This window comes from Kryptolebias marmoratus, linkage group LG15 (assembly GCF_001649575.2).
Source record: "Kryptolebias marmoratus isolate JLee-2015 linkage group LG15, ASM164957v2, whole genome shotgun sequence".
Taxonomy (NCBI): domain Eukaryota; kingdom Metazoa; phylum Chordata; class Actinopteri; order Cyprinodontiformes; family Rivulidae; genus Kryptolebias; species Kryptolebias marmoratus.
In genome coordinates this window covers 27,764,172-27,789,268 of record NC_051444.1, presented here as the reverse complement: position 1 = coordinate 27,789,268, position 25,097 = coordinate 27,764,172, and the positions used below count along the sequence as shown (strand labels likewise).

The window sequence follows — 25,097 nt, the reverse complement described above, 5'->3', positions numbered from 1 at the left end:
TTTAAACGAGTCGGTTTTCAAACAGCCCATTACAATCTTCAACAGCCTGCTATTCATCTTCAAATAATCTGATTTCATTTTTTCTCTTTTGTCTCAATTTTGTTTGTTTTTTTTGGGGGGTGGTTCCTTCCAACTTTTTTTAGAAATTGGAAGGAACAACCGTTGGATCTTCTTTCAGATTTCCAACGGTGCCGGCTGAGCTGTCCGCAGGTTTTCAGCGAACGGATGACTTTGTTTCGGTTCGGGAAAAAATTGTAGGCGTTTTAGAAAGCCGATCCAAACGTTTAACACGGTAGAATTAATGAAGTGAGGCAGATTAGATTACACAGGGGTGTTTTGTGGTTGATTTAAACCACAGGTGCCATCGCTCCTTTACTCGGGGGTTGTATTAAACTACAGAATACGAACACCTTTTAGTGGTAATTTCTGTAATTTCGAGATAAATTGTGCACCGTGTGGTCCAACAGAGCTGCTGAATTATCAATGGAGGCTAATGTGCTGTACTAGGTTTGTAAGACTTGGGTTATTTTTTGTTAGTAAAACTTAAAAAAGAGAAAGAAATCTGTACATTATAATGTTTTGCTTGGTTGTTGCCACATAGCCTAGTTTTCTAGGAATAAAGGAATAAACTGATCTTTTTGCACAAAGTACTGCTAATTTAAGATGCTGTTTTTTTTTTTAATATTTAGAATAATTACTGCAGATGAAGATAAGTTTGTGTTTTCTATAGCTACAGCCCAAATAACCAACATGTTTTTATATATATATATATTATTTTATAGAGGTGTCACTTGCAAAAACTAGAAACCCAGAGTACTAAAATGTACTGAGAACATGGTTGTCAAATTGTTTTCCTTTCCATTTTTTAGATTTCTCAGACATGATTATTGTTAATAGTATTTTCCTAAGCTCATCACGTCTTCTTAATGTGAAGACACAACACAACCGCCTCTCGTAACGACGCCTGGTTAATTACTACCACCATCCGAATAAATGTGGAGCCTGAATGCATTAATCACATCCTGATGACGCGGTCGGCGTCCAAATAATTTCAACTTCATCCGGCGTTTTTATGAACCAGCTCCTGGAGGGTAGTTTTCTGTGGGCCGTGCGTTCTTTTCTCGGGAGTTTAAATGTGGCGTAGGGGGATTGTTTTCCAAGTGTTTTCGTCACGGTGAGAGGAGCTCATAGAGGAATGAAGCCCTCCTTTTTGCTCCTAATAAATGAGTCGGGGGGGAGATATTAGAAGGAGGGGAAGGGTGCTCGGCATGTCGGGGAGTGTGGCAGGAGGCCTTCCGAGGATAATTTGAGCGGAGCGTTGTCATTGCGGCGCGCGCACGCTCTGCGGTGCAGCAAACGGCACGCTGAACTCGTGTTAGGACAAGGAAAGAATCGATTCAAAGGCTGTCGGTTCAAGTCCCACCAGGGTTCGTGTTTGTTCTCTGTGATGTAAGCGCGAGTCATGGGCGATCCACAGAGAGCCGTGGTGCTTCTTCACTCAGGAAGGTTGCAGGTTAGGACCCCATCCTTCCAAACTGCTAACATGAGGTTGGCAAAAATAAAAATAAAAAAAAGAACCATGTAGCACAGATTTAAATAATTCATTTGGAGCTTTTTTTTACTCATGTAACCAGAAAGCGTCATCTCTCCCACTCCAGGAAAGGTTGCTGCTCCACTTGTATCACATTGTGCATGAAGAAGTCAAACCCCGTCCTCGCGCCCGGCGCCAGCTTTGAACATTTACGTGCACAAATAATTAGCAATGTAACTCCTAAAAACGAGCGACTTTCAGATGGGAACGTGGACATCTTCTGTTTAATCTGGCATCGGGCCAACAATGAGGGTCCAAGTTGGGTTTTTTTACCTATGCTTTACAACTTTACACTCTGGAGCCTGTCACATGGTGTCACAGTGTCTGTATTACTGCACAGCATCAGAACAAGTCCCAAGATTCCCCAGCACTGACGCCAGCTAAAATCGACCAACGCTACCACAATAAGAGAAGACATTTGAACGTTTCCCAATGATCTTGCGTCGCTATAAACCTTGATTGTCAGTACGGCTTAAACTGATCATCTCTGTTATAATGGTCACACACTTAAATCTTCGTACAGACAGGAACTTTCTAAAAGCACTGTTAGATATGTCCTAAAGTAAAATTAAGTGTTAAAGATGGATAAATCAAGGCTATTTATGGCTGTCTGAAGCTTTTTGCCATATTGAAAGCTATCTTCTGCTTTAGCACCATATGCTTACATGCAAAGGTTACATTACACCCACAGAATCACTTGTTTGATCCAAATAAAGCCAGTTTTGGCTTCACATAGTTACTGATCACACGTGAGGCTGAGCCTGCCCTCTGTAAGGGGCGGAGCCTAAGGTTTATATGAATCAACGTTTCCTTAGCTTCTTCCACTTCATCCATAAGCTGTTGTCTACATAAGTCCTTGTACTAATTCTCTGCCTTATTAGAATAAGTAGCTAAACTGCAGCACTTTTGTAGCGTCAGCCTTAAAGGGTAAATTTTCGGAGTTCTCCCTCCCCTGGGGTTAAAGGACCGGAAGGGAGCCGAGGGTGGCGCGTCGGCGAAAGTACCACCTCAAGACCTCTGCCAAAGGTGAATACTGTACCTGCTGGCTGTCAACACAAAGCTGCTTTTCAGCAAAACCGTGACATTTATGCTGCAGTACAGCCGTCCGTGTACACAACAACAGCGACCCAATTCTCTGACACTTTACACTACTCCGTTTCTGTGTCGATCCGTAGGATTTCTTCTGCGGTTCAGCCGTTCGCGTACATGACAACAGAGCTCGTACCCTCTGAAACGGGTGCTTTCTGAGCCCAGGTCTCAGGGTGGAGCCCCTCCCATTCCCATTTCAAAGGAAGCCTCAACATATGAGCACCGCAGACGACCGCAGTTAATAGCTGTTCTGCACATGCACGAGTAAACAAACAGAGCTGTTTATGCTGCTCACCCCTTTCAACCCCACCTCACTGTAAGTCCAAATCTTCATGTGTTTCACCGCTTTGGATGGAACTGCTTCCATGCTGGAGAGGCTGTAGTGTCTGGTCACGTGAGTGTGTAAGCGCCACCTGGTGGCCTGGTGTGGAAACTACTGATTCAACGAGCACAGCAGAAAAAGGTGCAACTCTTTTCCAATTTCAAAATTTTTAACATTTCCAGGAGATCGGTCACGAGTAAACAGGGCCCCAGTTTGTCAAACCACAACCCCATCTCTGAAAAAAGTTGGGATGTTGTGTAAAATGTAAATAAAGTCAGTGGTCTTTTTGTTCCTATAATTTTCCTTAACTTTTTCCTTAAATGAACATTCTGATCTCATGACAAACACACCAAATGAAGCACATACCGGCATCATTTTCTTCTTCTTCTTTTTTATTTTTCTTTTGAAATGGGGAAAAAAAAAAGAAATTTTGAGGATGAATTTGAATGCTGAGGATAGTGAACCACAGGGCAGTAATTTCACATTATGTTCCCGTAAACTCACTGGAGTTTACCGGAGTTTTTGCGTCACAACGCAAAGCTCTACACAGAAACTCCAACAAGACAGAAACGTTTTGAAATTTACCTTTTTTTTTTGCTTCTAATTTACCTGTTGAAAGTATTTAAGTCCGACCCTGTACACGTCCACGTTATAGATATCGAAATTCTATCCAGTGTCTGTTTTAGCTCATCGTTGAAGGATTTAAAAGAAAAACAACGTGTTGAAGTGAAATCTGACAACCCAATTGCAGGAACTGAAATATGTTTCTGATTTTTGTCCCGTAACCTTTTACACATTTGGGTCTTTCAGAACAGGGTTCCCCGCTGCTTCCTCACCTTCATGTTTTCTTTTAGGAACACGTGGTTCGGATTTGTCGCCAGCCTGACCTCGGGCCTCGAGGGGTTTTTACCCCCTGTGTGTCTCCGATTTGTTTATTGATTCAAAAAGGCTAGAATAACAGGGAATTTTGTCACATTTTTTTTGTCGCAAAAGTACTAAATAAGCTGCTTTCTTTATTGTGTTTTATTTTCCGGACTTGTTGACTACTCAAAGCCAGTGGGGTTTTTACAGCTTTTCTTGACTCAGTGGATTGCTGGAAGAGTGGGTCTTTGAAACTGATAAATGGACTTTTCTGATTGGTTCGTGACTTTAGCTCCTGAGCTGCAGCTGCCTAATAAAGACTCTGTTTCCATCCAGTTTTAACCTGATGAACCCAGTAAAAATGGACTAAAGCTGATGAGTAAATCCTAAGTATTTTACAGGTATACAAATGAGCACATGAAATGGGCACAAATTAATATAGGAACCAATTATTTATGTGTTTTAAAGAGAGAGGACGAAAGTCACAGATTTGCGTGTTTAAAAAATGGAATTTATTTCAACCCAAAGTGTCGCTGAATTTGTCAATACAAAGATGTGATCGAGCAAAATCTGGACGCGAGCGACGTTAGCCTAACGCGTTTATTTGAAAGCAGTTTATGTAGGATGAGATGTTCTGTTGTAGAAATGACTAAACCTTGACTAGAACATGGTTGTGCCCGTTCAGCTGAACTTCCGGTGAGGAAAAAAGTCATCGTCAACAAAACAGCAGGTAGAAAAGACTTCAGCGTCCTCCTCCTAGTCAAATAGGACACAATTAGTCATTTTATGCTATATTTTATGTACTGTAACCTATAAGTTTGATTTTTCAGCTTATCTTTGAAGCACTTTCACTTTATAAAAAAGCTGTTCTTTTATAAAATAAGAACCACATATAAGGTACTTGGATTTAAAACTGAACAGGTATGTTGTTTTAGTTGATAAATGACTTAAAGACCCTAATAAAGTTTTTGATTGTTCTGAACTGAAACGTGTTGCTGTATTTTCAGTTCAGATTTGTTAATGCTGAAGAAATCTGTTTATTTCACTGCTGAATTGTTCAAATCTTCTTACTCCACAGTATTGCAAGACACTTATTAGATTAAAAAAATGTGATTACATCATAAAACGTATCATTCAGTGAAATAAACAGAAGCTTCCAGCAATACTTGCAGTACTATTGGACCAAAAACTCACTTTGAGTTTAGCGTTATGGTACGTTTCTCTTTTTTTGTAAATTTATTTCTCAAACCAGGAGTATTTAATGCATTGTTTTCAGGTTACTTGTAAAGCATTTGTCTAGAAGTAGTCTGGAAATGCAGGCTTAGGAAATCAAAGTTGTATAAAGTAATTTTTTCGTGGTTTGTTATGCGACCACGTCTTTCCCGTCCAGCTTTAGCTCTCTTCAGAACCAATATCCGGTCCCGTTTGGTGCCGTTTGTTCTCCGTCGGCCTGCCGCTGCTTGTCAGCGTGTCAGCGTGGGCCCAGGGGTTTTCTGTAACACGAAAACCCTTGATTAAGTTCCCCCCTCCACCCCTGACCCGCTGCTGGTGCCTGGCAGGATCACGGCGCTGGAGTTGATGTTGATGGTGACGGTGTGGGGTGGGGCAGGGCGGGGCGGGGCGAGGTTAAGTCATGGCTGACGTTGGACAGATCTGGCTTTGTTTTGTTTTTCTTTCTTTTAAAGATTTAATTCTTCTGATTTTTTTTGCAATTTTGGCTCCTAAAGCCCTTCAAACCTGACGTGGCAGGGCACCATTTCCTGATGATGTCACTTCCTGTCTGCCATGAAATGGAAGAACAGCACTGTGAGCCTGCAGCTTCTCAAGATGACAAGTCTTATCGATGCAGTTTAAAGTATGCTGAGTTTGGCTTTACTCACAACTTATTTCCCTTTTTTTTTTTTTACCATAGATGCTCTCTTCCATTTGTGCGCTCTTTTCCTTGGAGGTAAATTTCACCTTCTTGACTGAAACTTCTCAAACATAATCAGGAATAAAGAATCAGGTTTTGTTTATTCTAAAATTTGTTGTGCTGTAGAAATTTCAGAAATATATTTTACTGCATTTAGCCTGTTCCTTAAAAAGCCTCAAATGTTTACTAAAAGTTTTTGAAGGCAAGGCCACTCGCTTGGAAATTGTTAGCACCCGCTGTCTACGTGTGTTTGTTCGTTTGCAAAATATTTCATGAACTACACCAGAAATTTTAATCAAACTTTCAGGGAGTAATCACTGGATGAACATGGCCGCCACAGCCAATTAAACTTAAAAAACACAATTATGTCTCTAACTCAGTTTTACAGGTATTGACCTACAATGTGGCGTGGGTGTAGCTGACACTGAGCGCTAACACAAGATCTGTGTTCACAATTTCGCCACCAAGTATTTGGAGTCAACTCTCGTCTGTTAGCAAAATATCTTATGAACCGGTGGACGGTTTTTAATGAAACTTTCAGGAAAAAACAGCTGGATGGACGTCTACAGCTCGTTAACTTTTAGAGGCGGCACAGTTCAACATGGCTGCCACGGCTAAGTGATATTAGGCGTTTCATTTTAAATCATTGGTGGATTTGGTTAAGGAAAAAAAATCCTATTCAAACTTTTTTTTTTTTTTTTTTAAATATATAACGTCTTATCAACCGCATCTGCTGCTAAATGAAAGTGACAGCAGCGCTGACTGGCGCACGTAGAGTCCCGCTCACTCCAGGTGAACCACCCCGCCCCTCCGCCTCCTTTTTTCTTCCTGCGTTCTGCCGGTTGTTTGGGGGGTGGGGGGTGGGGGGTTTGGCCTTATCCTCTCTCCCCATCAGCCCTGCAGCCAGGCAGACTGTCAGCAGCACAATTAAGGGCTGTGCCATAATGAAAGGGGCATTAACAGAAGCAATTTATTTCCCAGCGCAGCGCCGGAAGGTTCCTCCGGCGCTGATATTCCGACGCAGCCTTTGTGTGCGCTGCACTGTGCCATTATGGGAGGGATGAGGAGGACACGCACCAGCTGAACAGCACGGTGGAGAGGGGTTGGGAGGGAGGGCGTCTAAGCACAAGGCCATCTTTCACCACTCCTGAAAATCAATTCTGGTGTGAATTTATTTAAAATGTGCTACTTTTTAATTTTCCCTCCCTGTGTGGATTTCTTTTTAATATATATATATATATTTCTGCAGTACCCTTTGGCCCAGATTCCTGTTGGGTTTTCTTGTTTGCTCGTTCAAGTCTCCCACCTTTGACTCTCTCTCTCTCCCCAGCACCCCCCTCCCTCCCTGTTATTCCTGTGTTCATTTTGTTCCTCTGAAGTTTATTGAATTAGCGCAGACAGCTGAAACGCAGAAGATAAGAGAGGCGCTCGCGCCGCGCGCCTCTCGGAGAAATGGTATTGCGCCGTGGAAGAGCGAGCGGTGCGGGGGTGGTGGTGGTGGTGGGGGCGATGCAGAGGTTATAGACGGAGGAAATGGGAAGCATTGTGTTTTGATGTTTCTTCTGAAAGAGCAATAAAGACAGTACGAGCCCTTTGTGAGGAAGATGAACTGGTTTTGACTCCGGTTCCATTTGGGATTGAGTTTTTCCGTTGCTGCCGCGCGCCGGCCACGTAACCGTCGAGCTGCGTTACGCTGATGAAGGGATGATTAGGCACAGATGTGCATTTACACCCGTTTATCGTCTGATTGTCAACCTCGGTCAACTTGTACTGCTCTGCTCCGATTAAGTCTGACTTGATCTTAAACCGACTGCGTGTGTTTTTAATGTTTGACACAAGCTGTCTAACGGGAGGAAAATCTGCATCTAATTATGCTGCAGTTGCATTACATCTCCTCACTCAAATACCAGGAGCGGCAACGAATATTAACAGGGTTTGTTATGTCAGAAACAGTATGTAAATCATGCCATTTCACCTTTACAGCAAGGCACAAGATCCTTGTTTTTATGTCTTGTTAATAAGCTAACCTGAGTAAAGAAAGCACAAATAAAAAAAAAAAAAAGAACTAGAAGCATAATAATAAACACAACTGAAACCATAACTTCCTTGGCAGCCGTAACAAAGGGTCACCTGCTGGAGCACAGACACGGTTTTAACCAAGGAGTCACCTGTGACCTTGAAATCAATGGGCATCATCCTTCACCCATAAGGTGTGCAGTTTGACATCCCTACATTACACTGCTGCAGTTAGAGTGCAAGGTCACCTGTGACCTTGACCTTTGACCTTTGACCGGATCCATGTACCACGTTTGACGTTTCCTGAAAACGTCATTTCTGTTCCGAACATTTAGAGTAATCTTGTTCTCAGACAGACAAACAAACAGATGCTCCTTGGTAGCAAGTCCACCTGTCCTCTCCCAACCCGTCCATCCTCTTTATGTTCTTAATCCTTTAAATAAACGACGCACGGTGGCGCTATAGCTGACTGGGTCAGGCAGTGATCGAGCTAATTCATTCATTCATTCATTCATTCATCCATTTCTCAGCTCAGATGAAATGAAACATTTTATGACAAACGTCAGCAAAGAGCCGAGTGGGAGCTGGCACTTTGGACTGCTTTGCTCGTGTGTTATCTGCGAGGGAATAACCTGAAAGTTTCCAGCCAATCAGAGCGATTCCTCAGCTTCGGCCCGGCGTGAGAACAGAAGATCCAGGAAGTTAAACTCAGGACTTCCTGTCGCTGCCTGTTTAAGAACTGGATTCATTTAGACCCATTCTGATGATCCGTTTTTGACAAAAAGTTGGTAACCAGTGGAGCGATTTTAAAAATTCAAATTGCGTTGGATTTGTCTTTGAAAGATTTATCAAAACATGTTGTGTTGGATGAGGTTATAAAAATCAGGTGGCCTTGCTATCCTTGGGGGAGGTAATAACTGGAACATGTACCGAAACCCTCCTTTTTTGTGGTTCATAGTACTCAAAATCTCAGGGTGAAAGTACAGAGTTCGAACTTCAATTAAAAGCTTTTAGCTACGCTATCACGACATAAATAAGCTCTCACCATCTCCTAATGTTTGGTTTGTTTATTTATTTATATTATTAAGTGGACGTGCCTTTGAGTTATATTTCCACTCACTCAGCAAGTCTTTTTTTCAGCACATTAGAGTTGTAACGGTACGCAGAAATCCCTGTTTGGTACGAATCTTTTGAAGTTGGGTATGTTTTCAGTCCAGTTACATTAAAGGCAATAAAGAGATGAATATCCTAGAATTGCGGCGCTCGAGGTGGCTGCATGTTGGAGTAGCTCTGTTCCATTCACTCTGAGATATTGCTTTTGAAAATGTTATTCCTCTTTTTTTTCTTGTTGTAAATCACTTTTTTTGGAAATCATTATTTCCTCTGGTATTGGATGCTGTGCAGCTGGAAGGATTTTTACTGAAATCTTTTTTACTTTTGGACATTTTGTTACGATGCCTAACCATGACAACAAGTGTTAAATGTGAAGAACCCTGAAGTCCAGTCATGGCCAGAACCAAGCTCCCAGGAAGCAGCTCGCCACCAAAGCCGCCCGCAGGAGTGCCCCGATCACCGGCGGAGTGAAGAAGCCTCACCGCTACAGGCTCGGTACCACCGAGCAGCTCATCCCGAAGCTGCCCTTCTAGCACCTGGTCCGGGAGATCGCCCAGGACTTCAAGACTGACCTGAGCTTCCAGAGCTCAGCTGTTATGGCTCCCCAGGAGGCCAGCGAGGCTCACCCGGTGGAGCTCTTCGAGGACACATCGGGAGGAGAGATCCTTCCTGCCCACAGCCATCAGCATCTATAACAGCTCTTTAACGAAACCAAGATTATGAGCTACAACATTTAATTTCCCTTGGTGATTAATAAAGTATCCTTGAATTGAATATAAGCACACATACAGCAGAAGCTTTGGTTAAGTCTGGGACAGCTGGAGCTTGTACCTGCTTGTCTAAAGCTGGCTAAAACACTGAGGAGAGTGAACTTTGGGACGTGACGGTATTAGTTGTGTGGAAAATAGGTCTCCTGCTATGAAAACCTCTGGTGTCTGTTATGAGTTTGGTTGAATGCTACAGGCAGGCAGGTTTGCCCTTTTTTTTCTTTGCATCAGTTACTTTTCCATTTGGGTAATTCTGTTTCAAGTGGATGATTAATTTCCACATGGAGCCACCTACCTACCTAATGCCAACGTAAAGCTGTTGTTCAACCAATTTTCTCCTTCTCTGCCATCGCCGTAGTTGACTCAGAAACCGTAATGTTCCCAAACGGCAGACCTGTGGGGATCCTCGAGCTCTGCTCTGTCTGTGTTCTCCATCCTCTTTTGGTATGCTGTTGCTTCATGGGCCACCTTCTTTAAAAACCGTAGAGCTCTGCACGTGAACGTTTGTACAAGTTTCAAACAAAACTGACTTCATGCCATACTGAATTACTTGTACCCCAAATCTTTGGTACAAATACATACACTATGGTACATGTGCTGCTTTGTTTGTTGTGCAAAAGCCTTCAGTTTTTTATAAGTCACATGTTAAGATTACTCTTTAAAAGATTATATATGTAGTTTGTATTAAAACTACTGACTGAGAGATGGTGTGGTAGCTGAATGCAGTGATTCGGAAAACTACGTGAAATTGCTTAAAACTAAAAGTATCGGCTGTGTTATAAGGCGGGGGGATCATTCTCAGATCCCAGACACCAACAGCTGTGTCGAGATGTCCTCAGATCTTGTTTCAGACCAAGACTGCTGAAACAAAATGTCCTCAAAAGTCTGCGTGATTTTGACTTTATTAATCACATCCAGATGTTGGCGTTTGGTCCATATTAGGAATCGGTTTAAAAATTAAATCTATCACTTTCGTCTAAACTCTGCAGCATGATGTTTGTGAATTTCTCCCGTTTGCGGTGACTGAAAATGTCTGTTTTGGTTTGAGTTTGGTCTTCTCGGCGGCAGCGAAAATACAAGGAATGGTTCTCCTCGTCACATAACGAATGTTGGTTGATTAGTTTTTAGATCCTCGGTTCTCCTCTGACCCTGGAGGGTTTACGTGGCTGTGGAGAAGTCCGTTAACACGCGTCGGGCTAGTCTTTCTGCAACGGTGGCAACTGGTATAAAATGGACGGGGGACATCGATCCGCCTGTAGTGGACATGTCTGAGACGAGTGGGACCACCTTATTAACCCCGCCGGTACAGACTGTAAACACATTATCACAGCCCTGTGAGGAATAAACACGTGTATGGGCCGTTTATAGTTGTCGCTAAATGAAAGGAGTCGTCCCGGTCGCGGCAACAAATGGCGAGTAGAATTTTTCAAGGTTCTCCGATCTTTCCCTGCTTGTCCTTTTTGGCGAGAAATCAGCTTAATAGACTTTTTCTTGGAAATAAAGAGTCCATTCATTGGTCTTGAAATCTGTTGAACTTCGTTCAAAGTGTCAAGGCAATTTTTAATCTTCTTTTTTTGTTAGAAAGCACGCTTACAGACTAAAGGAAGGCTAAGAGGCGGGTCCGGGCGCACCTAATCGCATGTTTAAAACTGTACAAGCTTTACAAACGCAGCAGCGAGCTGATAGAGAGACCAGACGGGAGGCGCGTGGAAGTGGCTGTGCCCCGTTTGTCCTTTTTATTTCTCCACTTCTGCTTTTTTTCACATATTCAAAAGAGTCACTTTTATCTTTGTATGGTTCTACATGCGTACATACAGCTGGTTGCTGGATTGCAGGGTTAAATGTAGTTAAAAGTAAAATATTTGGTGCTTTTTTTTTTTTTTTTTTTTCCTGTTTCCAACATGGCAACTAATTCAAACTGTTAAATCTTTAAAGAGGCCGAGGAGTCAGAAAGTGACGGAAACAACAGTCTTCGTATCTGAAGGGAGTTAAGTGTCACTTTAAACTCTGGCTGAACTTTGACCCCGTTTCCTTGTGTGTTTTTCCAAAAGGCCACGGAGCCAAGTGCTTCCTTTGTGTCTCCCTAGCTGCGGTTTACGTTTCGCAGCCTCTTCTTCTTCTTCTTCTGGGTGAAATGTGGCACGTAACCAATAACTGCTCTGGCGTTCGGTCAAAGTTTTATTTTTTATTTGTGGGTTTTAAATTAAGAATCCATAAATTAAAGTGTTATACTTCCGCAGCGCTGGATGACAGCTTCAGTTCTTATTTGCATTTTTTTATTTTACCTTTTGAAAAGTAGGACAAGAAATTTGTCAAAACAAAGCAAATAAATGAGTCTAATGTTGCAAAAAAAAAAAAAAAGAGATTATTTTTAGTTCAAAATGTGTACCATCTTCTGTCATTTTGTATTTTTCTCATAAGGTGTGCGTCAGAAGCGTGACAGTATTAATTAAAACACGTCTTTCCTGATGAACACTGCATCAGGAAACATTTTCAAAGATTGGTGCGCGATTGAAGTTTGTGGGTTTTGGGGACACATCCTGTGGTTACGTTTTGCTGTGATGCCGCAGCTAAAGGTGAGAGTGAATTTATACTTTTGAGGTTTCTCTTTTCTTTTTGTTCTCCCGCGGGATCAAAGACATCTCTTCCCCACGCAGCTCCTCCTGCGGCCCACAGACTTCAGTTTTGTGTCAGCTCCAGCGTCATGGCGGATTTCAGAGTGTGCCCCTCGCCCTCCCCGAGCGCATTAACCTCTCCCCCCTCTCTCCCCCGCTCTCCTCCCTCTGCAGTCCTCCCTCCGATGTCACACCGAGTCTCAGGCATGTTAACACCAACCTCCATGCTAACGCAGTCCTGTCCGTCACAGGAGAATATTCTTTCACCCGCCGCCGGAGCGGAGGAAGACCTTTTTTTTTTTTCGTTCTTTTTTCCATTTTCACCGTCTCCGTTTACAAAAAGATCAGAGGCCTGTTCTGAACTCCTGAACTCCTGTATACATTATCTGGATTGTTATGCAGTCATATGTTAACAGGAAAAGACCGGAGCTCTCTGCTTCTTGGTGTTGTGTGTGGGTGTGTGTGTGTGTGTGTGTGTGCGTGTGTGAGAGAGAGACCGATGCATTACTATCATGAGGGTTTCTTGGCCCGAGCCTGCTCTAATTGATAGGGGCTGCTGGTATTTACTTACATTCTCCCGGTGGATTAAATCTCAAAGGAAAGAGGAGGAGATGGAGGTTTTCTTTCTCCTGGCTTTGTTTTAATATGCACATGTATATATGTGTGTGTGTGTGTGTGGGTTGGTAAGATTGCATGTATATATAGGACGTGCGTACACACGGGTGGGTTTGTGCCTGCTCTGCCTCTCCCATATGGCATTCATCCTTTCTCCACGACGAGCACTGTTGAATCCTTTAAAGCTGCGCGGCGTCCAGGCACCACAGAGCCCCAAATCTAATCAGCAGCCTCACTGCGGCGCGCTGGCGTGCGCATCACGGCAGCACACAGTCTTATTTGCTGCACGCAATCAGTAGTAAATATCATTATCTGTTTGGCTAGTTATATATTTTTTTTTTTCCATTTTCCAGTTCACGTGGCACACGCCGGCGCGGGGACAAAGCCGAGCTCTCCCAGCGCCTGCGGAACGTGGGCAAGCAAGACGCGAGCGACGCGTTCAGTGCTTTTGCACAGTTTTAGTTTCCTAATTACAGAGGCAACGCAACAAGCTGCTGTTTACACCCGAGCGCAGAGATTACACACGCTGCAGAGCGCCGGCTCTGATAAGACGCTGCCGAGTGACGGCCAGGACGTATTAAAATAACTCAACGGGGCAGAACTACAGTATCAGTGTTTTTTCTGCAAAAAAAAACACCGCTTTGGAGGGATTTAGCTGCTTCTGTGTGAAACCTCCAGGTACTCGGCAGTCAGGTCTAAGTCGGAGGATGCAGTTATCATTAAACGTTCTCTGAAAATGACGTCAGGGCGTCTTTCTCGCGTCTTTCCTTACTTCTAGATCGTCTGCATCCCATACCTTATTCAGCTGAATGCTTCTGGTCAAATAGTGCTTTTGTGAGTTTATTTGATCTTATGCTGGTGTAGATTCTCAGTCATCCAGGCCATGGTAAATTCAAAAATGTTAAAAAACAAAAACAACTGGAATAGAAGAATAGAATAGAATAGAAGTCCAGTTGTTTTTGTTTTTTAACTTTTTTGAATTTATTTGATCTTATTCAACTCAGCACGCCAGTTTAAAATATGTCCAGTTTTGTAAAGTAAATACAGCTTTTACAGCTAGCAATAGCACAGGCTTGTGACCCCAGTTTAAATATAGAAACTTTGCAAATAACCTCATTAAAAAAGGAATACCTCATCAACTGCGATACTAGTTTTAATTTCTGGCCACTGTATTTGTGCTTTGTAACAATTATGATGAAACTATGCCACGAGTGAGCATTTTTACATTTAAATCTGACTTGTGGAAATCATCTGTGGACCCTCACTTGATGTTTCGTGGTCTACAGCGGGGGTCCCGAGCCCAGCTTTGGGAATCCTCGCTTTAGAACCGGGTTTAGTGTCTGATGAGACATGGGCAGGGTTTCCCAGGTGGTGTTTATCCTTTAACCATCTGTGGTTGTTTAATGCCTCTCTTATTCAGTAGGTTAGTATACCTTTACTGTGATTTTTCTGATTTAGTGACGTAAATCTGTTACGTATTTATTTGGCTAAAAGGTTTTTCTGTTTTTTATTTAAGCCTAAATTGACAAAAAATTAAAACAACTTTGTGAATCACGAAAAGTTCTGGTTTAGTTTCACAAAAACCTGTCCAGAACAAAAAATGTTTTCAAAATGTTCCTGTTTTAAAGGCTTATAATAAACAAACATCTCATTAAAACACTTTTACACTGGTTCATTTTTAATTTGTCCCTCAGTTATTCGTCAAAGAATATATTTCCTCGCATAAGTTTCCGACGTGGAATCCACCGCAGGTCGTGGGCTCAGACCGCCGGACTTGAGACATTTCAGGTGTTTGTCAGAAGCATCAGATAGTCTTGAATCATTATACGTCTACCAACATGTTCATGTTGATTTATTTGTTGTTCCATTTACGTGTAATCGTCAGCATTGTCTCCGAAATGGGAACGTTTTGATGCACTGTCACAGTTTTTTGGACAGAAAAGCGCTGATATTTCTCTCTCTCTCTCTCTCAAAGACATTGTCCCATCTGAAACCTTTAAATTCGATCTGCTTTTTCCCTTCTTTACGCCATTTTTGGCCCCAAATGTTGAGTCAACTCTGCGTGTTTTGTGTGCGTGTCAGCTCGGAGATTGCAGGGTTGATTATGTGTCTTGTTTTTCTTTTTTTTTTTTCTGGTCGACGGAGCGACATCCCTTCTAATGAAATAATGGTCTGGTGGCAGAGTGCTGGAGGATCGCACATTGCAGACTTCAATTACAGACGAGCTGATTTTTTTTTAACCCCTCCTTCCTTTCTTTCATTTCAGTCAGAAAAAGTACACGGTTTTCTTCCTCTTTTTTTCCTTTCAAACAAAAGAACCTCCATAAAAAGGTTTTTTTTTTCCTCCCCCAGACGGACTTGTGTCTAAGAGTTTTTTTTCTTTAGATAATGGCTTGAAAGAACGCGGCATGCTTTAATTCGCTGTCTGTTTGGCCAATCTTACGCCGCAAAAATTAAAAGCATTGCCCTTCTTGTGAGCACTAATCAGCCAGATTACTGCTTGTAACGTCTTGCCTTTTCTTCGTTTTCAGATGTGTTTTGCTCAGGAAGATGTGTTATTCTGTGCACCGTTGAGTTTCTCTCGCGCGACGCATTTTCCAGTTTTCTGCTTTGTTCCTTTTACAAAACGGTGTGAAATGCTCCAACAGTTCTTAAAGATATGCCTCTGTATTGAACTTTTTTTTTTTTTTTTTTGCCCCCTTCTAACAGCAGACGGGGAGGATTGGAAGAAAAAAAAAACAACAACCCTTTTTCTCATTTTGAGCTAGGAAGGATGACATTCAAAGTGTGTGTGTGTGTGTGTGTGTGTGTGTGTGTGTGTGTGACTGCAAAAAACCAGAGCAGAATTAAAACATAAATGGAACATTTCGCTCGACAAGAAATGTTGCCTTTTTGTTGAAAGGACGATTTGATCCGGTTAAAATTAGTTTTACATTTTCGTTGGTTTTGTTCGATTTGAATTGATTGCGAGAAATCGTGCATTAGTTGTGAAAAAAAAAATAGCTTAAACTGTTGCAAATGAGTTTTTAAGCCACAGTGAAGTGTTTTAAAACAACTTTTGTATAGAAAATATGTCATTTTGCTAACCTAAATTCATCAACGAGCCGTCTGAATCTCTGTCATTTACTGACCCAAACGAATTATTCGTAAACAGATGTGATCTGACCTATCGGCCGCTCAGTCCAGAGTCTTGTGTCCTCGTGTCCTCTCAACACCCCTTTCCGTTTCGCTCTCTTTCAGGGTGGACCCCATTCCTTATGACACTCCCAAGCCAGCAGGACACACCAGGTTCGTGTGTGTTTCCGACACGCACTCGCGCACAGATGGCATCCAGATGCCCTACGGAGACGTCTTGCTCCACATGGGCGACTTCACCGAGCTCGGCCTGCCGTCTGAGGTTAAGAAGTTCAACGACTGGTTGGGTAAGGAGCTGGCGCACACACTCACAGCCAGGTGGTTTATTTTGTTGGACACACACCTTGTCTCTCTCTCTCACATACACACACACACACACACACACACGCTGCTCGTGCTCGTCTGCAGCGAGCACAGAGAACAGCCACAGGAACGAGACGTGTTGTAAGTTTAACTGTTGACCAGAAACACAAATAACCCCTCCCCTGTTGACCCCCCCCGCTGCTCTAAGGTGTCCTGTTTAACCTTCCTGACCTTACAGCCTGGGTCAGTTAACCTTTGACCTTTCACGCTGTGGGTCGGAGCTGTGTGAGGTTTTCAGACCCAGCAGCTGGTGTTTTCACCTCTGGGGGAGCCTTTAAAACATTTGAAATGTTGTTCCGTTTATTCACCATCCATCATTTGGAATTATTAGAAGCACAAAGTCTGCAAGTCACTTTAAAGCCGAACAATACATGAGATGAAATGGGATGTAAGTGGATAAAGAAAAGAGATTAAATTCACCATTTAAAAGCCAAATGACTCAAAGGCATGTCTGCGTGCAGGCGACACAGGAAGGCCTTTCTGTGTGGCGTTTACATGTTCTCCCCTAAATTGTCCCAAGGTGTGAGTAAGAGCGTAAGTAGTTAGTTGTCTCGTTTGTCTCTATGTGTCCCTGTGATGGACTTGTGACCTGTCCAGGGTGTCCTCAGCCTCTCCTACAGAGACTGCTGGAGACAGACACCAGCTCCCCCAGGTCCTCCCTGGGTGGAGGTCTGCATGTCTCTACAGAAGAGGGAGTAGAAAGTATTAGATGAATCAAGGGGCTGTTTGAGGTGAACAAACTTCAACCCCTGCACTTTTTGCCTGAAAAATGTATTTTCCAACTTTACGGTCGTTCATTACGTAAGACATTTTAAATCTTTTAAGGAAAGTAGCAAATTCAATTTATTTCCCTAAACTAAACACTAAACCGCAACAACAATCATGTCAAAAGTGTTAGATTATAAAAATGATGACTCATGTTGACCACTTTAAAGCGAAGCATGTGAGCGATCATTTCTTTACCAATTTGTCGAGTATATTTCCGTTTTACAGACAAGTATAATAAAAGTTTGCTGCTAGTGAAGACTTTAAAGAGATACAGGAGAAAGTATTAAGTGTATTTTAACAAAACACAAAACGAAGAGGATCGAAACAATCAGCACGATGTTAAAAGTTTCAGCCTTAATTGGAATATTGGTTTAGCATCATTAAAAGATGAGTGTTTTGTAAAATAATAATTAAAATAAAAAGGATTTTACAACAAAGTGAAATTTATCTGTCCATCTCCTGCTAATCCATGATCGGGTGGATTAGCAGGAGCGGCACTCTCCTCCATCTCCTCCTGGGGATCCAAAGACTTTATATATATATATATATATATAATCCATCCAGAGAGTTCTGGTTCTGCCCTGGGAATTACCCAGGAATGATCCTTATCAGACTCCCGATGACCTTATCTCTAAAGCTGAGCCCGGCCACCCGACAGGAAGCTCCTTTGAGCCGCTCGTGTCCGGGATCCAAATTTCATGAACATGCTGTAGGTAAGAGCTGGAACCTTCATGAACCGGAGCTTCTCCTTCGGTACGACAGACCAGAGCAGCGCCCTCATTAAGAGGCACCAGTCAGTCCGTTCCTTTAAAACCCAGCTCAAGTTCATCGTCATCCTAACCTTTCACCTGTGATGAGCAAAGAGGACATCTGCGTCCCATTTGCAGAGCCTTCTCAAGGTTCTCGGAGAAACCCTTCAACCCGATCTCTGAACACGGCGCCCAACTAAAAAACCTTTTACAGGGCTACTTCTTTAAAAATGGATGTTTTCGGTATCAAACACTCGCACCCCGTCGAGCTTAAAGGTCTCTGTCAAAGTTTGCCTCTTTAAAGGCTGCAGAGTTTACTGTCAGTCATGATTCACAGCAGTCCCCGTGGCGACGCTGACCTAGTTTTCACGGCGAAAAATAGAAATAAAAATCTGGTTGAAATTCAGAGAATTTCCCACATCCCTCCTGCAGCATCATTTGCAACTTAAACTCTGAGTACGTTCAGGATTCTGTATACATCAGTCAAATGCTGCTGCTTTATAATAGATGAACAGCAGGCTGTGCTCAGACTAAACCCTCTTTTTGCTAATTTTATAAAGCTAGCTGGTGTGGAAACAACCAGGTTTTAATATGAAATCTGCTTTAGTGATGTCAATTAAAAGGCAAATAAGCTGAATTCTTAAATGCCAGCTGCAACCCTTTCTCCATCAAAGGGAACACATTCAAGATTTTAACTTTTATTCAAACAACGGCAGTGTTATTTCACAAACCAGTTGATCTTTTTCCTCTTAGCTCTACACACATTTAGCGTCGTTTTCAACTCTGCGATGGATCAAATTAGCCTCTCTTACTTGTAAAAGTGTCACACAATGCGCATTTAAGTCCTCAAACAAAAGCCTGCTTTATTCTTGTTTTTTTTTTTTCTTTCTTCTTCTTCTCTCCTTCCCGCTGGGTTTCCCACTTTGTCCTCACAAAGTAAACAAACCAAAAACAAAACCCAAAGTACCTGGCTGGCACCGCCACAGGGCCGGTTCATTGTGCGCCCGTTTGTTTGTGTGTACGTGGATTCTTTGTTCGGCCCGCGTGAAAGCAGAGATATCAGCCGTAACGGGAAATCGATGGAGAGCAAAGTGGAAAATAGCTTTGTGCGGCGGGGCTCGGTAATGTCCCTTTTGAACACTTGAATGTCACGAGACTGTACACCTGTCTGTGAAAGTCTAAGATCTTTAATAAGAATCTGAATGAAAGAAGCGTGAAGATCCCAATTATAGACGCTTAAGGACAAAGTAAAAGCACCTAACTTCATAAAAATAGACATATGGTAAGGAAAAAAGGCATAACATTATGAAAGTTGTGTAATATATGTTGTGATGATACTTGTGCATATATTTAAATCTGTCATACTGAAAGAAAAAAACACATTGGAGTAAATTCATATTTTCAAAATAAAACTTTCACTTAATATATATTAAAGTCTGCACCCAAAGAAGTCAAATGACAGCACATTTTGAGCTCAGTAAATGTGATTATAGAGGTTAAAGCCATTATTATGTAAAAATAATGAGTCTGTGTTACTATAATGTTTATTTTTTAACTTTTGGCATCTTGTTTCTTTTCTGTAAGTCAGTTGTTTTGCAGCTGAGCACATTTGTAACCAAAAAGGATTTTTTCCTCCCCTCCTTGGGTTATTATCTGTTTGTGATCTTTAGAGGACAGTCATTCATGTCGGAGGACAAAAAAAAAAAAAAAAAAAGAAAAATCCTATTTACGTTGCGCCTTTTCCATCGCCCTAAATGAGCTTTACGAACACAATGAATTCCTATTAAGAAAGTCTGTGTAAAAGGTTCTGATATTCACTTAAAGGCTGTTTTTGTGTGTGTGTGTGTGTGTGTGTGTGTGTGTGTGTGTGTGTGTGTGTGTGTGTGTGTTGTCGTTGATGAAGGCAGAGAGCCTGAGTGAGGAAAATGAAGCCGGTCAGGAGAATTACACGTTGGTTTCCTCTGTAAATAATTGCTGCTGTTTTATACGCGCTGATTTCAAAGAAACACTCAAAACCTAATGCAACCGTTGTGTCTCAGAAAAAGAGAGAGCTGCATATTTTCTGTCACCGGTCGTTGTGTTTACTGTTTTGCTTTGGCTCGACTTGAAATATTCATATTTTTTATTTCATTTGACCGCCTGGATTCTCTCACTGAGGTACTACATGTTAGTCAGGTGGGAAGAGGAAAACCAGGAGCTCCAGGAAAAGGACAACTACAAACTCCTTCCAAACTATTGGCAAAGAAAGTTAAATTCTTGATTTTTTTTTTTTTTTTTTTTCAGTGAAACTTTTGGGTTTGAGGATCTTAGCTGCTAATTCCACATGTGCACATCTTTGACCTAAAGGGCTGCAGTAAAAGACTTCTAAAAGCACCATGAAAGAGAAAAAAATGCCAAAAATCTTGCGGACGCAATTCATTTCAGTGTATTCCATCTTTTGATCTAAAATGTGGTGATCTATGTGTACATACAGCACGTGAAAACAGAAGCAGAAATGTTCCATCTTTTCTCAGTTTTCCTGTTTTGAGCCCAGATGTTTTCAGTGTTTAACAAAAAAAAAACAAACCTGAGAAAATTAAAATTAACCTCGGCGGCTCAGCAGTGTCGGAGGGGAACGCTTCTTTTCCACTCATTCTCCCGGCATGAATGTTCAAAAAAAAAAACAGAGGCTCACAGCGGTCTTGTGGTTGAACTCTGAACATATTCGAAAAGTTTGTGTGACAGACTTTCCCTCAGAAATAGTCCCAGAGTTGTCACGGGTGTCTCAAACACTTCTCAGTTTAGTTTCTGTAATTCTAGAGCGCTGGGTCTGTGTTTTAACAGCTGGACAGGAACTCCCATTATCACCTGGGTTTAACTACCCCTATGATAAATAATAGTTATTAAAACACCGGTCAAAATCTTTATTTCTGACGTGTACTCCAGATTAAACTCATAAATGTAGCAACGTATAGTGCTTTAAAAATGGAGGACTTTGGTGCTCTAGCGGAGCTGGTTCGCCTGTATCAGCATTTATGTGATCCCTCTATGAGAGATCACGGAAGAATACTGCCCTGACGTAAGCGTCAAGTATAAACGCCTCCACCGCGACTCTAACTGAGCCTTAATGCTGCAGGCGGTGCAGTTTTCTAGTTTACCAAAGTCGTACTAAAACATCACGACTTCTTACATAAATAAGGTGCTCCGGATTATAAGGCGCACTGTTGTTTTTAGAGAAAATTGAAGGCTTTTAAGTGCGCCTTATAGTCTGGAAAATACGGTAAATATATGCACAGAATGCGTCTGCATGGCTCGCCGGTCGATAACACTCAGAATTTGGTGAGACATAATTGAAAATTTGCCAATTTTCTCACAATTTTGAGCCACCAACTAGTCTTAAACAGTGGTAGCCTATTGAGATACTGGCGTTAGGCTTAGATGAAGAAAGCACCTGAACATCACTTATCTTTTAAGAAACCCCATGTTTTTATTGAATGTAAAGTAAATTTTGGGCTTTATGAGCTCCCGTTAACGTTACAATTCCTGTGAAATCTACAGAAGCTAAAACAAAACTAAAAGGCTTTAATCTGCACTCTTTGCTGGTGTCTGGGTTTGTTTCTTCTTTCTTTCTGAAAGTGGCGTGCTTGTGTTTCTTGGCTGCCTGCTGTGTTGGACAGCAGTTTGTCCGACAGATTGACTCCTGTTTGGCCTCTCAGAGGAGATCATTGGAGATCGATGCAGAGGAGTACGCTTCCTGCGACCCAGCTTATCTGATCGTATAGCTCTGACTCTCATCTCCCCCTTTAAGCTTCTCCCAAAGGCCATGGTGTGTGTGTGTGTGTGTGTGTGTGTGTGATAAAGTGATCATTTTGCAAGTTTAACGTCCAGTCAGCTTCTCTCAAACTGCAAAACCCAGCTGACATTATAACGTTGGTGCTCCTCAGCTGTGTTCACATTTTGTGTTTTGAACTGTGGGACAAAGGTTTTCTTTAAAATGTTAAAGCCGTAACAGGTAATCGATTTATTTTTATTTGCAGTTTGTCACCTCTGTAGCTTTTGTGATTCCTTCTACAGTACCTTAATAGTTTATTTATGTAGTGCCAAAAAAGAAAAAACTATCAAATAGAAACATTTTTACGGTCATATATTTTTGTCGGCTCGTTTTCAAAATATAACAAACTATTTTAGGATTTTTTTTTTTTTTTTTTTCACTTTTCTATATCTTATTTTTTTTTCTCTTTTTTTCTTTGAGGAATTAAAACAAATAACATCCCTAAATCAAAACTTTATAAGATGAAACAGTGGCAATAAAGAGCTGTAAAAATTCCCTGTGGAGAAATGGAGATGGAGTTGTCTGACAGTAATTTTGTTTTCTCTGGATTTTTCCTGCCTGAGAAGACGGTGTGTGTGTGTGTGTGGATATAAATCCATGATGAAGTTAGAGTGTTGTGGGATCAGGAGATGGCATTTTTATTTAAGTTTAAACCAGAATTTATGATCCTGGGATGCGACAAAAACTAATTTAAAAGAGCAGAAATGAAACCCCAAAGTCCAGGGAGCTGGGGTTTTTAGTTTTTATTATTATTTTTTTGTGTTTGTTTTTTTTCTTTTTCCATTGCCACCGTTCAAAAACACTCCTTTTCAGACTCGCATGCGGCGAAACTCGTGATTAATTAAAATTTCTTCAGCCGGTGTTTTATAAACTCTGTGCTCTCACGTTCTCAGTTTTAATAAGGCTTTGTTCAAATTGTCCGGCTGCACAATGAAGCTGTGCTCTCTCATCTCCTCCTTTCACGTGCCGTTGCAAATTTAAACCATTTCACCCAGATTATAGGTTTTTACTTAAACTCTCACTCTGCATTTTACACAGTTTGCCTTCTTGCCTCACATTGGAACCTCCTGGTACAGCTGGCCGCTTGGAAACAGATTTTAAAATGCTAATAGTGGTGAAACAAATACCTTTATGTCAGTCAAACCTGAGGCTGTGGGTGGAAATAGGCTCGCCGTTTGTAATTGTGGCCAACAGCCTTGTAATATATGTAAATGACTTCATTTTGGAAGCATGTTTGGACTGTTTGTCAGTAAACAAATGTTTTAAAATCAGCTGAACGTTAAATGTACCCGCCGAAGTGCGCTCCCGCTCTGCCTTCTTCCTGTTTATGTCAAAGCTGATGTCCACACCTTTGCAGGTCTTGCATCTGTGTTAATTTGCTAATCATTGCATACAAAAAGAGTCTATCTGTTTTGAAACTTCATCTGTCAAACTAAATAAAAAAAAAAAAAACAGTTCAAAGTCGCCCCGGAACATCACAGTTGGATCCGTACGTTCACTTCCAGACGCTGCCGTCTGCTTTGCTTTGTTTGTTATCAAAAAAGTTCAGATAATCATATAAGTTTGTCTCATTTAACCTCACATGATTTTCATCTGCAGGTTGGTGGTGTCAAAGTTAGTTTGTGATTAATAACACTCCACGATCCTGGATTTAAGAAAGGGGAAATGGAAACTTTGACAATAACAAATGACAAATTAACAATGTTTGAAAAAACTGTAATCTGTGAAGCTCCTTAGCTCTGAGGGTCCAGTCTTCAAGCTGTGAGTTCCCCTAAGAAAGGAAAGCTGGATGCCAAAAAGCCCCTTTTCCCGATGGGAATGTCACCGTTCCTTTTTGGTTATTGCCAAACCTCACAAAGCGTGATACACAAAAAAAAAAACAAAATATCTGCACAGTTAATTAGGTTTTGCCTGGTTAAAAATGTGTTGTGTTGAAACTCTTTACTGATGGCATGAGTTTGACTTTTTATTCTCAAGTTGTACAGTTCTTTGTACGCTGCAGTTTTAATGAACCCCCAAAAAACAACAAAAATTAGAAATTTGGAAAGCTCGGGGGGGTGGGGGTTGTCTAACAGCACCTAATGCGAACACCTCTGACGTTTCGTTTCACCAGTTATGACAGTAAGTCACGTTGCAGCCGATAATAATTGTTAGCTGGGGTTTGGGATCCTGAAGCGTTCTCAGAAAGCATCCCCGCAAAAACTCCTACTCTGTTAACCGCGCACGCAGAATTATACCGCTAATTTCTCCCGGTGCAGAACAGACGAGGCAGACAAAAAAAGCAGAAGAAGTGAAAATAAAATGAGAGGGAAAAAGAATCCAGAGAAATCCTTAGGAGTTGAATCCAGGAGAAGGAAAAGAGAGAACCGTCGAGCGAATGGAAGGTGGTGAAGGCCAGAACCTTAGGTTGAGTGCTCAGTCGACTGGAATAAAGCAGTAAGTCAGTTTCTTGATAGCAGAGGGGAAGCGGGACAAATCACCTTGACAGAGGAGAGAGAAAAGGGCACAGCAGAAGTTGAAAGACGAGGAGATGAGAATTGTAATAGATGTTCTTTCTCCATTTAGTTCAGGTTCAGGTTCGGGCCTTTTTCTTATTTTTTTATTATTTTCCCAGCTGCCTGCCATCTGCAGAGATGGACGGCGGGCTGTCGGGGTCAAGCTGAACCGTCAGCTGTGGTTGTAACCTCCATGACTGTTTGAATTGAAGGTATTTTTCTCCCCCCAATTATTCGACTGTCTTTTCGGTGCTGATCTGTGCTTGGGGTTAGGCATACAGGGATTCGCTGAGGGAGGGGGGGCGGCTTCACATACAGAATGTTTGCACAAACAGCTGTTTCTGTAGAAACTCGCTCTGCAGGAAAGTATGAACTCAGGGCTTTTTTTATGTGTGTGATGTTAAACAAAGACTGAGTGAAAGACTGCTGTGCATTATGTGATGGTATGTTTGTAGTATATACAGGGGTGGAAATTAAATTTTTTTACCAGCCACTCAAATATTTTACCAGCCACTATTTTTTGTTGTGACAAACAGTTATTTCATATGATGATGATGATGGAGGTGGGTGGAAGCAGTTGTGGTGCCCTACAAGCTGAACAACACCTCTTTCTGGACACTGCATGGAAATAACTAGATTTTTTATTTTTATTTTAAACCATTAAAAGATGCATATCTGTACATAAAAAATTCAGACAAGTGAAATTTATTTCCGTGGAGTGTTTTTGAAGTATTTGTATGTAAGTTGTAATGTTTTTCAGACACTTGCTGCTTTTAATGCATAGATCTATTTGTGCTACCCACTTATATTTAACAGGTAGGATATTCTGATGAAGGAAGTGATTTTTGTGGTTTTAGAAAGGTTTTCGTCGTGGA

At 41.7% G+C, this 25,097-nt stretch overlaps 1 protein-coding gene across 2 annotated transcripts in view; it reads left to right on the top strand.

The window, feature by feature from the left end:
- The window catches only part of mpped2a (metallophosphoesterase domain containing 2a), a 72,761-nt gene that overhangs the window by 5,656 nt on the left and 42,008 nt on the right, over positions 1 to 25,097 (top strand). For both annotated transcript variants that reach the window (XM_017426720.3, XM_037980026.1), the window contains exon 3: positions 16,142 to 16,323. In XM_017426720.3, coding sequence (XP_017282209.1) covers positions 16,142 to 16,323 — 182 coding nt within the window. The remainder of the gene's footprint in view (positions 1 to 16,141; positions 16,324 to 25,097) is intronic.